At 42.4% G+C, this 15,498-nt stretch overlaps 1 protein-coding gene across 4 annotated transcripts in view; it reads left to right on the top strand.

Annotated features, from left to right (window-relative positions):
- Window positions 1-940: 940 nt before the first annotated feature.
- Window positions 941-15,498, top strand: part of UBR5 (ubiquitin protein ligase E3 component n-recognin 5) — a 132,886-nt gene continuing 118,328 nt past the window's right edge. For 3 of the 4 annotated variants that reach the window (XM_080647017.1, XM_080647016.1, XM_080647015.1), the window contains exon 1: window positions 941-1,473. In XM_080647017.1, the coding sequence (XP_080503143.1) occupies window positions 1,412-1,473 (62 nt within the window). In that variant the 5' untranslated portion in view covers window positions 941-1,411. The remainder of the gene's footprint in view (window positions 1,474-15,498) is intronic. The other variant, XM_080647018.1, reaches the window with a different exon arrangement.

The following is a 15,498-nucleotide window of genomic DNA, read 5'->3' as shown; positions in this document are numbered from 1 at the left end:
GTGTGTGAATGCATTGCCAGAGAAAAATTGTTATTTAACATTAAGAACTTTTCACAGGACCCCTGCTTTTAAGGAACATCCACAGACTGGAGAAGCGGCTTGGCTTCAGGTTTTCACTTTTGCTTTGAAATAGGTACTTGATTTTTTTTTTTGAAGGGGTCATAGAAGCCTTTGAAGGGAAGCTATGAACTGGCTCCCTAGAAAAAAGCAACTAGATCCATTCACGAATTTGCGTTAAGTTGGAGAACGCCTTTGTAGGATAGATCATCTTTCATTTGAAAGTCGTAAGAAAATCATGAACTATTTAAATTGAAGTTAGTGGAAATTTCCATTTTTTTCTTTGTGCGGCCACAGGATGATGGTGGTGGTGGAGGGGTAATTGGGCAAACTAAGGCGATACAAGAAGTTGGCTCTAGGATCCTACCATAGGACCTTGTGGGAAGGTTCTTACATAACTTACCTTCGCCAATAAAAGGCTGTGCATTTCCTGCCCCTTCACTGATTTTACACTTCCACTTTAAATATAACTGCGGAGGAAGGACGAGAAACAACGTTCCCCCCCCCCCCCCCCCGAGGGTTTGCAAAATAACGAGGGCAGTCCCCCGGAAATCAAGGAGGATGCAGGAGCCCCTCTCCCTGCCACCTCCCCGGAGACGGTCGCACACCGGCCGGACTCGCTCCCCGCGCGGGCGGACGCGCCCCTCCGCCGCTCATTCCCTAACACGTGCTCCCGGGACACTCACCCGGGCGGGCCCACCCCCACCGGGGGCAGGGCTCGGGGCCGAACGGACCAATCCGCGCGCGCCTTACAGCGCCGTGGCCCGACGACGTTGAGCCGCCCAATCGAAAGGGCCTTACCGCCCGTTTCCCGGAGCCCCGCCCCTCGCAGTCGGACCCCCCGCCCGCCGGTCTCCTCCCTCCTCCTCCCCCCGTTTGCCCCTCCCCCGCCGCTCGGGAGCCGAGCCTGCGAGGCGGAGAAACTGGGGCAGAAGTGAAGATGGCGGCGGCGGCGCTGGCGGCGGCGGCGGCTTCTCGCCAGTGACGCGCGGTGCGGGCTCATCCCCTTCCCCACCTCCCCAGTCCGGATCCCGTCCGCCGCCGGGACCACACCGTCCCCGCAGCCCGCCCCTCCTCCCTCCCCAGCCGCCCCACTGCCGCCGGCCTCGCAGCCCTGCGCGCTTTCGCCGGGGAGCGGGTGGCGAGTAGACCTGCCCTCCTGCCCGCCCCGCCGGACCGCCGGGCCGCGGACACACACCCGGCAGCGAGCGGCGGCCCCTGCGCATTTGCTTCCGTCCATTTGGGGACTGGGAGGCGGCGGCGGCAGTGGGTTTTGGGGAGGGGAAGTGGGTTCGGGGGGGCGGGCGAGAGCAGGAGGGGGCCGTCCTCGGGAGGAGGACGAGAAGGAAGCACCATGACGTCCATCCATTTCGTGGTTCATCCGCTGCCGGGCACCGAGGACCAGCTCAATGACAGGTAATGGGGCCGGCGGGCGGGGGGAGGGGCGTCTCCCCGCCCTGCCCTCCCCCACGGGGCCACGCCGGGGCGGACGCCAGTGTTTACCCGCCGGCCGGTTGGCGAGGGGGTGGGGGTGGGGTGGGGGCTGGTAGTGGTGTCCTCACTGCCCCCGGCTAGGCCCTTTCCGGGGCAAACTTCTGGTCCGGGGGCGCGAGGCTGCGGGGGCAGCGCGGTGTCGATGGGAAAGCGCGCTGTCCGCCCCCCCTCCCCCCTCCGAGGAGCCGCGTTGAACTCGGCGGAGATGGGGAGGGTCCGGCTCCGGGGGGCGGGGGGGCTGTAATTACCGCCGGGCCCAGGCCCGAGGAATCCATATTAGTCAAAGTTGAATTGAGACAGACAATGCGGATGGGGGATGGTGGAGGTAAAAAGAGAGGGAAGAGGGGAAGCGGGCGGAGGGGCCCCGGTAGGCAGGGCTTGCCCGGTCCACCGGGAGTTGTGTCCCGGGGGTGGTCTGGACCTGCCCAGCCTGGGGAACCGGGGGATTGGGAGGCGTGCGGGGAGGGGGGGGGGCGCTGATTCCCGGCAGATCATCGCGGTGGGGGGCGGGGAGGAAGCGCCATGACTGCTGTTATTATTATTAAATTTGAGCCCCTGCCGTGAGGCTTGCCTGCCCGGGATTGGGAGGGATTCTGGCGGGGGTGGGGAAGTGGATCGGATTCCCTTTGCTCTGCTGCTCCCTTCCCTGTGGTGCGAGCTTTTTTGTTTCCTTTTTTATTCTAATGATAGTGTTTTCCGGAGTTGTAATTTGACAGCTGAAAACCGAGCGTACAGTAGAAGAAAAACTCCTAGACGTTTGCAGTTCGCGGTGCTGCTTTCCTTAACACGCTGTAAATTTCTGGGATGGGTTTGCTATGGGCGGAGGAGGGATGATGATTTTTTTTTTTTTTTGTCTTTCATAAGAAGGCTGTCTTGGCCGTGGATTCCTCTCTTTCCTCCTCCACCGTTCCCTGCCAGTTTGGGATATTGAATTGCAGGGCCGCATGCTCTCAGGGAACTGAGATCAAGCAGGAAAAGTTCCTTTACTGATGTAAAACAGAGACTCCAAGGCGGTTGAGGGAGGCCTCCATTAAAGCAAGTCTCAGAATCTAGGACTCGGATCTAATGATGGGCTAATGTTTACGGGGTCACAAAGTGGGGCATCTTAAGCCGCTTTCTCCCCTGTGCCTTCGCTGCCTTTTTTTATTTGAATGTAGGAGGCAATCTCGGTCCAAGTTTTGAAGTTAGGTAGAATTTTTGCTAAGTGGCCGGGTGACATAAGTTGTATGACACCCTATTTGTCCTGCGCTTCCCGGGAGGGGGGAGGGAGAGGCCTAACTTGCTGCTGAGATCCTGGCCTTGGTCTCGAAGGATCTAACTGCCTCAGGTGGGGCGACAGCCTTTCAATCCGAAAACTGGCTTGGATTTCACTCATCTTTGCTGTAGCCATAGTTTAACATGTTTGTGAAACTTTTGGAATACTTTACGAAAATACTGAAAGAAGTTTTTAGTCATTTAAGATTTTATTACAGGATGCTTAATCTGATTTTATCTCACTAGTGTTAGAGATCTCTTGAAAGGCTTTTAACAGATTTTTTTTTTGGGGGGGGGGTAAAATTTCGAATCTGGCTAGTAGTGAGGATAGAACCAAGTTGGTAGTGCATGGCATATAACGTCTTGTAAGAAAATTCCACCATGGTAGGGTGTGTTTTCAATATTAGTCTTACTTTATTACATACCAAGAGTCCTGACTAGTTTACCCAAGGACCACACGTGCCAGAACCTATTTTGCAGTAGTATTTGGGCAGTTTGATTCATTTTTGAGCATTCCTTTTGCTTCAGCTAGTCTGAGAAACTGACCAGGAATGTATCTCTTTTTAAGCTGCTTTTTTTTTTTTTTCATTCCTAGTACAAACAAGTAATCTACTTTGGTTTTGATTCCTGTGTGTCAGTATACAATATTTAGATCATCTTTAGTTTTCATTCATGAAATAAATGGATTTGATTCAGATCATAAAATGTGAGCATCAAGGATGCAGGTATTTTGAAAAAATAGGGAAGTGCTGTAGATAAAATTTTAGGGACTAGAATAACAGTAAAAATGTCTGGTCTGTTGAGATTTGTGAAGGCAGCATTTGAGACAGCCTTGCACACTAAGTTTTGAAGTAATGGACTTATAGCGCTTTTCTGTGTGTCTCCCCTTAAAAGGAAGGAGCCAGTCAACCTATTGCTGCATTGCTTGGGAAAAGCCCGTTTCCAAAGATACTGGTGTTCTGGAATCAACATCTGGCACAAGAAGCCTAGAATACTTACATCTTCAGATAAAAGCTTTATCAAGGTTTTGATAATAGAAAAGAATGTGCTACTGTAGCTTTATTTTTATATGAGAAATGTGCCTGTGATAGTCACAAATGAAATGATAAATGATAGTTTTGGGTTAAAAGGGGTATAAACAAGTAGACTTTATTCTTTACACAAAAAGTAAGATTGGACAGGCAGTGTGGTGTACTGCAAATAAATTGCTCAGTTGAAAATTTAGGGGACTCAAAACATCAATATTTTCTTCAAATAAGGTTTTTTTCTTTAGCCACATCCTTTTAAAAATCAAATATTTTGTTCAGTGTAATCGTGTGATGTCTCAAACATGTAAGATGCACTCAGTATTAAAAAAAAATTAAACATTGATTTTTTTTCTTTGTGTATTCAAACTTGCTAATTCCACCGTAGCCTTTGTTTATTTTTGTGTATTAAAGTCTTTAATTATTGGCCCTGGGAGACCAAATAATGAATGCAGTTGATGAATATAGATGGAGATGGCTAGGGCAGAGATGGGGAATTTAGAGATCTTAGCATGTTGGTTGGTTGTAGTTTCCTGGAGTGATTACAAGGTCCCTGGTGCTGAGTGGCTGGCCTTCTGCAAATATTCATTGTGTTGAATTGAAACCTTCCCATGCTCAGATACTTTTGTGACCTTTCAATTTTCTTTCTAGGGAATTTCTGGAGTTAGTGCTGTTTCTGCTTAAAACATTGTCTCAGAGAAATAGGAAAAGGATACCAAGAGCATGCGTCTGCCTGTCCAGGTTGAGGGGAGAGCTGGAAAGTGCCCAGGAAGTCAGGCAGACCAGTCTTTTCACTAATGAGTTGAAAAACCAGGCCTAGAGATTTACAGAATTTATCCCGTACACAGTGAGCTACTGACGGAGGAGGTCCACATGATGGCTCTTCTGACTTTTTCCAAAGTCCAGGACTCTTTCCACTATTCCACATGGTCTGTATTCTGGGATATTTCTGCTTCCTGAGGCATCCAGCCTTAGAGCAGTTACTTGACTTAGAGTTTTGATTTCCTCTTCCCTCCTACCTACCTCATGGCTCCAAACTGACTTTTGCCTTTTGCCTTTTGTTAGGGTGCTAACCCTCTCAACCCTTTCCTAGAACTAGGTTAGGAGAGGGGAGGGAGGGAGGCCTTTTCAAGTTGATGTGGGTATGGCTTGGCTTGTCACTGTCGTGAATACAGGTTGTTAACAGTACAAGCCAGTTCTCGTTGTTTCTTCTGTGTGTGGACTTGTCCTGTGAGCTTTGCTTTTTGACATTGTCATATGTTGTGCAGTCATAAACAGTCTTGGTTGAGATTTTCATATCAAAACGGCTTTTCTCTAAGGAGCTTCCCCCTGTAGGTGCTGTAAGACTACAAGGTACAATAATATAGACAGGAGCTTGAGATTTGGAATTCCTAAATCTGGATTTGTTTTAGCCATGCTGTTCATTCGCTATGTTGTGGTAGGCTAGTCATTTAACCACTTAGAACCTCACTCCCTGTCTCTCCTTCCCACCCTCCACACACCTGCCTCAGGGTCAGTGAGGAGCAGTTTAGATAGTGGGAGAACACAAGTATTATAATGCAGATTCTGCAGAAAATACAATGTCGAGATGGCTAGTTGTAACTGCTTTTAAGTGTAATGTGGTTCCCCAAAATGTCCCTAGAATATTCTTAGCACTGAGTACAGAATCCAGACTCTTAACCTTAGATCAATAGTTTTAAACTGGGTGTGATTTTTGCCCCCCCCACCCCACTTTGGGGGGCATTTTGGCAGTGTTTGGGGACACTTTTTGATTGTCACAGCTGGGGCATTGCTGAGATGCTGCTAAACATCCTACAGTGCACAGGCCAACCCGCCCCTCCCCCCACAACAACGAAACTCCTGTCCAAGATTATTTTAAATGCATATAGTTGTAAAACTAAATGGAAATAATCTTTATGACAGAAAATCCAAGCAATATAAGTTAGTCTCAAATGTGACTATTTAAATTGAAATGAATTAAAATGAAATAAAATTAAAAAGTCAGTTCCTCAGTACCACTGGCCACCTTTCAAGTTTTCTGTAGCCACATGGAGCTAGTGGTCATCATGTTGGACAGCGCTGATACAGAACAGCGCCCTCATCACTGAAAGTTCTGTTAGAGAGCAGTGACCACAGGTTGAAAGTGCCTTTTTTTTTTTTTTCCCCCACAGGGCATGACATTTAGTAACTGCTCCTTATTTTTATTTGGAACTGTTGGGTTTTAAAGACTCAGGCATACCCTTGCCTTCTCACTAGGAGCCAGAAAATATGCCAGGGATTTCATGGAGCTGAACAAAGGTTGTGGAGGGTAGTTGAAAGTAACCTAAAATTTCAGCATGCTACACCAAAAAACACAACTATTAGTCTGTGTGGGATAGAGCATCAATCACATCACCAGTGGGAAATCTCCCTATTTGATTATTGAGATTGTTACTACAAATAATACAGAATAACTGTACTGGGAAAATACAGGTGAGCTTCACTAACGTGATTAAATCAAGTTGATAAGAAAAGTAAGATTAAAGACAGGGTATGAAATAGCCAAACAAAATATTGAAAAGCAAAGTAAAGAAGGGCAGATCCATATTATAAATGAAGAAATCAGTGACTATATTGCAGGTTTAGTAGTAAGAAGGCACCTGTGAAGGAAATTGCATGGTACACATGAATACAACTGGGAATAATGGGATGAACTTAAGAAAGGTCAGGATTTTTCCTTAACTATTAGGTTATTTATAAAATAGTCTCTAAAGTAAAGTATAATTATTGGAGATTATCAAATTATACTTCAGTAGAATTCATAGGGTTATTGAAAGCAATTTTAAAGTTTTCCTCTGAAAATTATTTTTAAGGTTTTTATTAATGAAAATTTAAACATACAAAAGGTAAAATAGTATACTGAACACGCACGTACATGACCCAATCTCAACAGTTACCTATTTAGGGCCAGTCTGGTTTCAAGCCTCTTCCACATTTATTCCTTTCCATTAGGTAATTGAATCAGTATACCTTCAAGATGTATCTCAGAGATGAAGACTTAAAACAAAAAACAAAAAACACTTTAATATAAAAATTCAATCTGTTTAGATTTTCCTATTGTCACATATACACTTATTTTCGATCAACAATTTTGATAATTTTACCTGCTAAAACTAATTAGGTTCTAGCATGTTACAACATTTGACATTCTTAAGAGAAGGTTTGTTTAGATTATAGACTTAGTAGGAGGGTCAGCATCACACTGGAAATCTCAAGGTTCCCTTCAGTTTGATGCTGTCACTTCTTAACCTCCAGTGTGGTAGCGTTTTATTAGCAGTCACTTCTAATGAGTGTGTAATGATAAGGTGGGATTCTTGAAATTAATTTTCTATGGAACACATTGAGGAATAAGATTGCCACGTGAGCCCTAACCAGTTTGGCGCGTCAGCCTGCGGACTGAGGGTCCCAGGTTCGATTCCGGTCAACGGCATGTACCTTGATTGCGGGCACATACTCAGTAAGGAGTGTGCAGGAGGCAGCTGATCGATGTTTCTAACTCTTTATCCCTCTCCCTTCTTCTCTGTAAAAAATCAATAAAATATATGAAAAAAATACTTAAAAAAAAGATTACCATGTGAAAAGTTTACAACATTCTTCTAAGTTAATATATAGAGGTGAGACTATTGGTAATTTGAACTTGGCTATTAGAAATTATTCCTAATGAGGCCATATTTCATATTCCTGGATAGATCAGTATAGAGGTAATAAACCCTTTAAAATGAGAACTATGATAACCGTGTTTTGTGACATTGTCATTTTAGTTGGCATCTACTTAATAAAAGAGCAACATGCTAATTGACCGTACCTTTGCAACGCCTACCAGCCAATCATGAGTGAGTATGCAAATTAACCCAACAAAGATGGCAGGTTAATTTGCATACCCAGGCACTGAGCAGCCGGGGGCAGGGCAGTGTTGGCAGCCAAGGGAAGGAAGGCCCATTCTTGCATGAATCTTTGTGCATTGGGCTTCTAGTTTTTAATAAAGCATTAGAAATCAGTGTTCTTTCATGTGTATTCATGTCTTTATGACAGAATTTCTTATCTACATAGCAAAATTTGCTTAATTTCAGATGGTATGATTAGACGTAATAAAATGTTTTCAACTTCCTCTGCTCTTGTTCTGTAAATCAGCTTTATTGAAGTATAATTTACATACAATAAAATCCACCTATTTGAAGTGTACAGTTTGGTGAATTTTGACATGTATACAAAAATTTGTATACCCACCACCGCAATTAGGCTATAGCACAGCCCAGCCTGTGTGGTTCAGTGGTTGAGTGTCTACTCATGAACTAGGAGGTCAGGGTTCAATTCCTGGTCAGTGTGTTACAGAAAACCGAAGAAGAACAAAGCAATACTTAGAGAGATGGAGTTACATTTATTACGCGCGGGTCCAGTGGAGAATGTCTCTCAAATTCTGGGCCCCAACATGCAGGAATTTTCCCTATTTATATGTTTTTACCTTCTTTGTCTCCCAAATATGGGGTGTTTCCGGCCCCTTTTGCAAGTTCTTAAAGAGCCCGTATGTGCTGGGGCCTCGAGACCTCAACCAGAGGCCTGGCCTGGCACCAGCACTGATAACCTTGTCTGGGGAAGGTTTAATGGCCTCTCGGAAGTGGGAGTAGTCTTAGCAAGCAAGAATTTACAGAAGCCAAATAGCAGGGCTAAAATTTCAAACAGCAGTATTTATATAAGATGGATACTTCAAGTGCACATGCCTGGATTTGGGGCTCGATCCCCAGTAGGGGGCATGCAGGAGGCAGCCTGTCAGTGATTCTCATCATTGATGTCATTGATGTTTTTTGTCTCTCTCTGAAATCAATAAAAAACATTTAAAAAAAAATAGAACATTTCATCACACCAAAAGTATTTTTGTGTGTGTGTGACAGCCTGCTTGTTGTGATGTGAAAAGTAGAGGATGATGGTTTGTTTTTTTTTTAAATATATTTTATTGATTTTTTACAGAGAGGAAGGGAGAGGGATAGAGAGCTAGAAACATCGATGAGAGAGAAACATCGACCAGCTGCCTCCTGCACACCCCCTAATGGGGATATGCCCGCAACCAAGGTACATGCCCTTGACCGGAATCGAACCCGGGACCTCTCAGTCCGCAGGCCGACGCTCTATCCACTGAGCCAAACCAGTCAGGGCAGAGGATGATGGGTTTTGTAAGCCTTAAGAAAAAGCCAGTTTTGAGACTAGGAAGTGTAATTAATTTGATGAGAAAGCCGAAACAGACAATATGGTAGGGCAATTTTGATGCCTAAATGATGAAAACAGGGTTTTATATAAAAGGCTTTGGGGGGATAGGATATTCAGTTCATCTGTTTTCTTATGTTGAAGGAGTGGCTTTGTTTCCTGTCCCAAAGTAATTTGAACTAGCCCAGTTATGGCTGTGTCATCATCTGCGTATGGAAACCCTACTTTGTCTTTAAAGGAAGCACCAATCAAGTGAATTTTCTTAAGTTGCATGCAAATCTTGTTTAAACATTCATTCTTAGTATGCTTAGAGTTCTAGTGGTGTTTAAGCTGGTCGTCTTCTCCTAGAAACCCTTTGATGTTTTCCTTAAGTGATTGCAGGTGTTGTATAGACAGACTAATGAGGGAGAGGGACTACTTCCATGCTGTGGACTGTGTGACCTTTTGTTTCTGTGGTGGTTCTTTGGGGAGGTATAGGAACTGCTTTTTTTTTTTCTGGGTCTATTTTTTTTATTTCAAGAAAAACTATCTTAAATATAATAATGTTACATGCAGTAAACAATATCTCAAGAAAAATGAGTTTAAATATGATAATGTTACATGCAATAAACACCAATTATTCAAGAAAAATGGTCTTACATATATTAATACATGCGATAAACATTAATATTTCAAGAATAAATGTATTTTAAGTATAATAATATTACCAAAACTGTACTAATATAGTATGGTATCACAAAAGTTGTAGGAAATATTAAAAATCTGCAAATAATAGGATTAGTTCTATTCTAGAATATTTTTTCCCCCATCTGGCTCTATTTTTGTTCATCAGTTTATGTTGTTCATTATAGTCCACAAATGAGTGAGATCATATGATATTTATCTTTTCTCTGACTGGCTTGTTTCGCTTAGCGTGATGCTTTTAAAGTTATTTTGTCTGATCTGAGTATTGCTACTCCAGCTTTTTTTTCTTTTTCATTTGCATGGAAAATATTTTCCATCCCTTCACTTTCATCCTGTGTGTGTCTTGTTTTGAGATGGGTCTCTTGTAGACAGCATATAGTTGGGTCATGTTTTTTTATCCATTCAGCTACCCTAGACGTTTTGACTGGAGCATTTAATCCATTTACATTTAGGGTTATTATTGAGAGGTACTTATTGATAGCCATTTTAATTCTGTATGGCTAGGTTTCTCTCTCTGTTTCTTCTTCTTAGCAATCCCTTACAGCAATCCCTTTAGCATTTCTTGTAATGCTGGCTTGGTGGTGATGAACTCCTTTAGCCTTTTTTTTTTTTGTCTGGGAAGCTCTTTATTTGACCATCTATTTTGAACGATAGCCTTGCTGGATATAGTGATCTTGGTCTCAGATCCTTGCTTTCCATTACTTTGAGTACTTCATGCCATTCCCTTCTGGCCTGTAGTTTCTGATGAGAAATCAGGTGTCAGCCTTATGGGAACTCCTTTGTAGGTAACAGTTTTCTTTTTTCTTGCTGCCTTTAAGATTCTCTCTCTGTCTTTAATTTTTGGCATTTTAATTATGACGTGTAGGAACTACTTTTTCTTTGCCTCTTGCAGTTGCCAGCAGGGATGAGTACAAATTGCTGCCACCTGCTCCTACTAATTCCCTGTTAGGTCTCTCACTGCTGAGGGGACGCAGACACAGAACCAGGGTAGGGTGTCTTCTGTATGGGGAGGTTTACAGCTCATGGTCTGAAAGTCAGAGATGACATGTGGACTGCTTTTGTTGGCAGCTGCTCATCTTTCTGCCACTTCTGAGAACAGAGAGCTAATGCAAGATACACACAACATGGACATTCAGAGACAGGAATCAGTCTGCAGTTAACAGCTAGCCTGTAACATCCCATAATTTTTTTGGTTTCACAAAACTGTTGAGGGGCTGGGACTCCGGGCGTTGGTCTTCTGCTTCTCTTCTCCAGGGCCTCGTGAGTCCTCAGAAGACTCTTTGGAAATGTAAAACGTCTTTTTAGTGGACAGGAAGATTTAATCTTTCTTTGGTAGATTTTAGGACATTCTTGAGGGGTGATAGCATTTGTTTTTGGATATGATATGTTTAACCCCCCCCCCCCCCCTTTTTTTTAATGGAAAGTTTTTCTGGCAATAATGTTGAGGGTTTTAAGAGTAACATAACCTAACCAATTTGTAGTAAGAACATTTATTGTGGTGGCTTTTTCTGATTAAGAGGTTCTTTGATTTAAAGTAGTGCTTTAAATAACCAAATACAAGATGGACTGACTACTTTATGGTACTAAATAGATCACTGTATAGAAAGCTCTTAACCATTTTCTTAGTTTAAAATGAATTGGTGACAGCAAATAGGGTCAAGCTTTTGTCAGTTCCTCGCAACTCTCAGCCATCCTTTCCACCTCAGGTTATGGGTTTTCTAGCTGTCTGAGTGAGAATAGGGTATTTTTCTGCCCTTTGAGACTTTTTTGTTTCTACAGATGACATTTTTAAAATTTGAGTTAAGTTACATAAATATTATGTCATCAGAACTGTAAGACCCTGGGATGATAGCTTTTTTTAAAAAAATATATTTTGTTGATTTCAGAGAGGAAGGGAGAGAGAAACATCAATGATGAGAGAATCATTGATTGGCTGCCCCCTGCATGCCCCCTACTGGGAATTGAGCCCGCAACCAGGGCATGTGCCCTTGACTGGAATTGAACCCAGGACCCTTCAGTCCGCAGGCCAGTACTCTATCCACTGAGCCAAACCAGCCAGGGCATGGGACAATAGCTTTTTAAAAACATGTCAGTGCTCATAGGGTTACAGTTGAGGGAGTGAAGCTGATCCACCGACCAGTAGCAAACAGAAAGACTGGTGAAAGAGTTGGCCTGTGTAAATATTTGCTCTGTGTTGCCTGCACAGAGTTTGAGGGCAGTGTTAGATTAATTTTCCTTGGTCAGTAAATGTTTGTGTGCTTCTCAAACATTGTGCTAGGCCAGGGGTGCTGCTAGACCAGGTTGCTGCACCAGCCCTGCCTGGAACTTTGGGTTGAGAAGTAGTTGGAACTTTTTCTGGCTTATTGGGAAAGTTTGGAGAAAAGTGAGGTGATAGATTAGTGGCCTCGGGAGTGGCATCAGGTGGGTGTGCCGTGTGCTTTTTAAAAAATTAAACTTTTTACTTAAAAACAAGTATAAACTCGTAGGAAGTTATAAAAGTAATGCAGGGAGGTCTCCTATACCCATAACCCAGCTTCCCCCAATGGTAACATCTTGATTGTGCCAAGTATTTTTCACATCCTTGTCAAAATACTAGAGATGGAAAGGAACATTTTCCTTATATGCATTTTTTAAAAATACATATTTTTATTGATTTCAGAGAGTAAAGGAGAGGGAGACAGAGTCAGAAACATCAATGATGAGAGAGAATCATTGATTGGCTGCCTCCTGCATGCCCCACACTGGGGATCAAGCCTGCAACCCAGGCATGTGCCCATGACCGGAATCAAACCCGGAACCCTTCAACCCGTAGGCCGACACTCTATCCACTGAGCCAAACCAGCTAGTGCTTATATGCATTTTTGAACATTATTTATTTCTCTGCTAAGAGAACATAGTTTAGAAGACAGATATTTAAAGAAAACTTTGTATTTTTAGATGATATTAAATTGATGGAATATATAGTAGGCAGGGATTAAGTTTTTAGTCAGTTCATCTTGTATTTGATGGTGAATGGAATATAAATGGGAGGAAAACAGTGGTTAGGAATTTGTTCTTTTTTTATGTTGACACTAACTGGCCATGTGACCAGGAGTAAATGATATAACTCATTTGTAAAATGAGAGAATTGGGCCGTATCATTTAGGTTTTTCCCACTCAGATTTCTATTCTCTTAGAATTGTGTTAAGGGGTTTTTGTATTGTGGAATGACTTGGGGAAGAAAGAACTGATACTTAATTTTTGTTGATGAATGAAAAAAATGAACTAGGAAAGTGGGAAAATAAATTTTACTCTTTTGCTCAGTTCAATGAGTATTTTGCCAACTAAATTATATACATTGGAATACAAAAATGATGATCTCTGCTTCATGGAGCTTTCAGTTTAATGGGGAGACAGACATACAAATAAAGATTAAATAAGGGGTTAGATAAGGTCAGAAGGAAGAAGGACCTGATAATTAAACCAGGTGCTTATGAAGGGCTTTGAAGACAAGGTTTCAGGGTGTGGGGACTGGTTCATTTTCTTTCCATTCTCTTGAGCCTAATGAATTTTCGTTTACAGGATTGAAGATACTGTCAGCAGCGAGGGGTTCATCATTGCTGCCTGTAATTGACACTGATAATGAGTCCAGAAGTCTTGTGCTGTGTGCGAATAGTCAGTGGGTTTTTTGTTCTTTGCTCTTTATTTGCAAAAGATACTGTCTAGGGATAATAAGTCAAGATAATTGGCCCATCAGGGTATGAAAACTGGTTGCTTCATCCTTATGCTTTGACTGTATTGGGAGTTGACGAGGGAGAAGGGATACCTGAAGAGTTTATGTAGGGAGTCTGCTCCTTTCTGTCACTCGTGTACAGGGTGGGACTGGGATCCTGTAGCCTCCTTGAACACTGCAGGAGAGCAGTGTAGTATCAAAGACACTTAAAAATGAGACCAAGTGTCCTGACTCTTTCATGGTTATTATTTTTGTTTAAAATACTTAAGTTCATCTAATGTACTGCCAATAACTATTTGAAGATTATGGTTGTAGATATTCATGTAATAGAAAGGTTTTATTGGGTTTAGAATTTCATACCAGAATTAAGACCTCTAGGTGAGATGAAATAGTCAAAAATACGTTTTTTAAAATTTAGATGTATCTGCTTAATCTTTAAATTTTGTAATACATTTTTACCTATCTTCAGGTTTGTTTTATGGTATTGACATTCATGATCAAGTATTACAATTCTTACAGAATTTGGGAGTGTTACTGTATATCCAAAAGATTTTGTCCTATAGAAAGGTCCTGATGGGGGCAGAGCTCTGAGAACTGGAAAGATACTGGATTTGGAGGTAGGTGGCTTGGTCTTCGCATTGACCAGTGGTGGGATCTTAGACAAGCCATTGCCTGCCGTGAGTCTTAGTTTACTCATTTGGAAGACGAGAGGTTGTATTTGATACTTGAAAGTTCATTTCAGCTTTGAGTCTGTGTGATTTGGGGCCTCTAGATATTGTTTGATGAGTTATAGTTGATGTATGTTGGTCACCTTTGCTATTTTAAGATTTGATATTTCCTGCCTCAGACCTGCTTTTCTGCCCTTTTGTACTTGTTCTAAGGGGTTTTTAGAATTGCGGATATTCTAAACTCCACCTGTTTGTTTAACTGGAGGGGAACTCTTAAAAACCAGCCCAAATATTCTGTATTTTTCAAAAAATTTCAAGCGGCTAGGGCTAATGTATTAGTACAATTATATTATCTTTTAATTACACTTCATATAAATTTAATGGGGGAAGGTTCTATGTGACAAAAGCTCACTTGAAATAATGTGGGATAAAGTAAAAGGACATTGACTGTGTATCACCAACTGGGGGTGGGAGTGCTTGCTCACCTTTGATTTCTGCTGAGCTGAAACTGTTTTCTTTCCCAAGGCTGTTTAGGAGGTCGCAGTGCTGTCAAGTGCTCAGTGGGAATTGAACCTCTATTTTCCAGGATACTTATTATCATTCTGTATGTTAGGCTGTGACAATTGATACTACCTTTTGACTGGAGTAGTAGACTGCAGGTCTACTTGAGTTCAATTGCTGAGTAGAATATAATATTTGAGATGTTTGACATTTTACACCAAGGAGGATTTTAGGATGTTTGTATTTATAGCTGCGAAAATTGAGGGCTGGAGTGCCCAAGATGATTAGTTAAGTGGCCAAGACTCTGCATCAATTCAGCTTTATTGCTTTTCCTTTTCTTTTTGGAATGAGCATGGAAAGTTACTTGTGTTTCTGATACACATACGTATATTATATAAAAGTAATTAAATATTAATATGGATACATTGTATATGTATGTATATGCCATTAAAATAATTTCTCATTATTTAATTCAGTAAATTTGGGGGGGCCTTCTGCTGCATGTCAGTCTAGTCTTGAGTGTATGATGGTGGAGCTGAATCTGTGGAAAAGACTGGCTAGTATAGGGCAGTGTGATGAGTGCAGTGAAGAGAAAGTTCCAGATTCTTTTTTAGAGTCACATAGGAAGAAGGAAAGCTTACTGGGAGAAGACATGCTTAAAAGGAGGATCAGGATTCTGAATAGCAGGGAGGCTGAGGGGCCAGTGGGGGAGCTGTATGATTGCAGGGCAGGTATTAAGGGTGGAAGAGCTTTCTGCACGGGAGGAACAACATGTTGTGAAGACCCTAAATTAAGAGAGTCTGGTACATTTGAAGATCTAAATCCCAGAATGCTTAGAATAATGAGTGCATAGGATATCAAATCA

The sequence above is a fragment of the Plecotus auritus genome, assembly GCF_963455305.1.
Source record: "Plecotus auritus genome assembly, chromosome: 11".
Classification (NCBI taxonomy): Eukaryota; Metazoa; Chordata; class Mammalia; order Chiroptera; family Vespertilionidae; genus Plecotus; species Plecotus auritus.
This window is presented reverse-complemented; position numbering and strand designations above follow the sequence as displayed.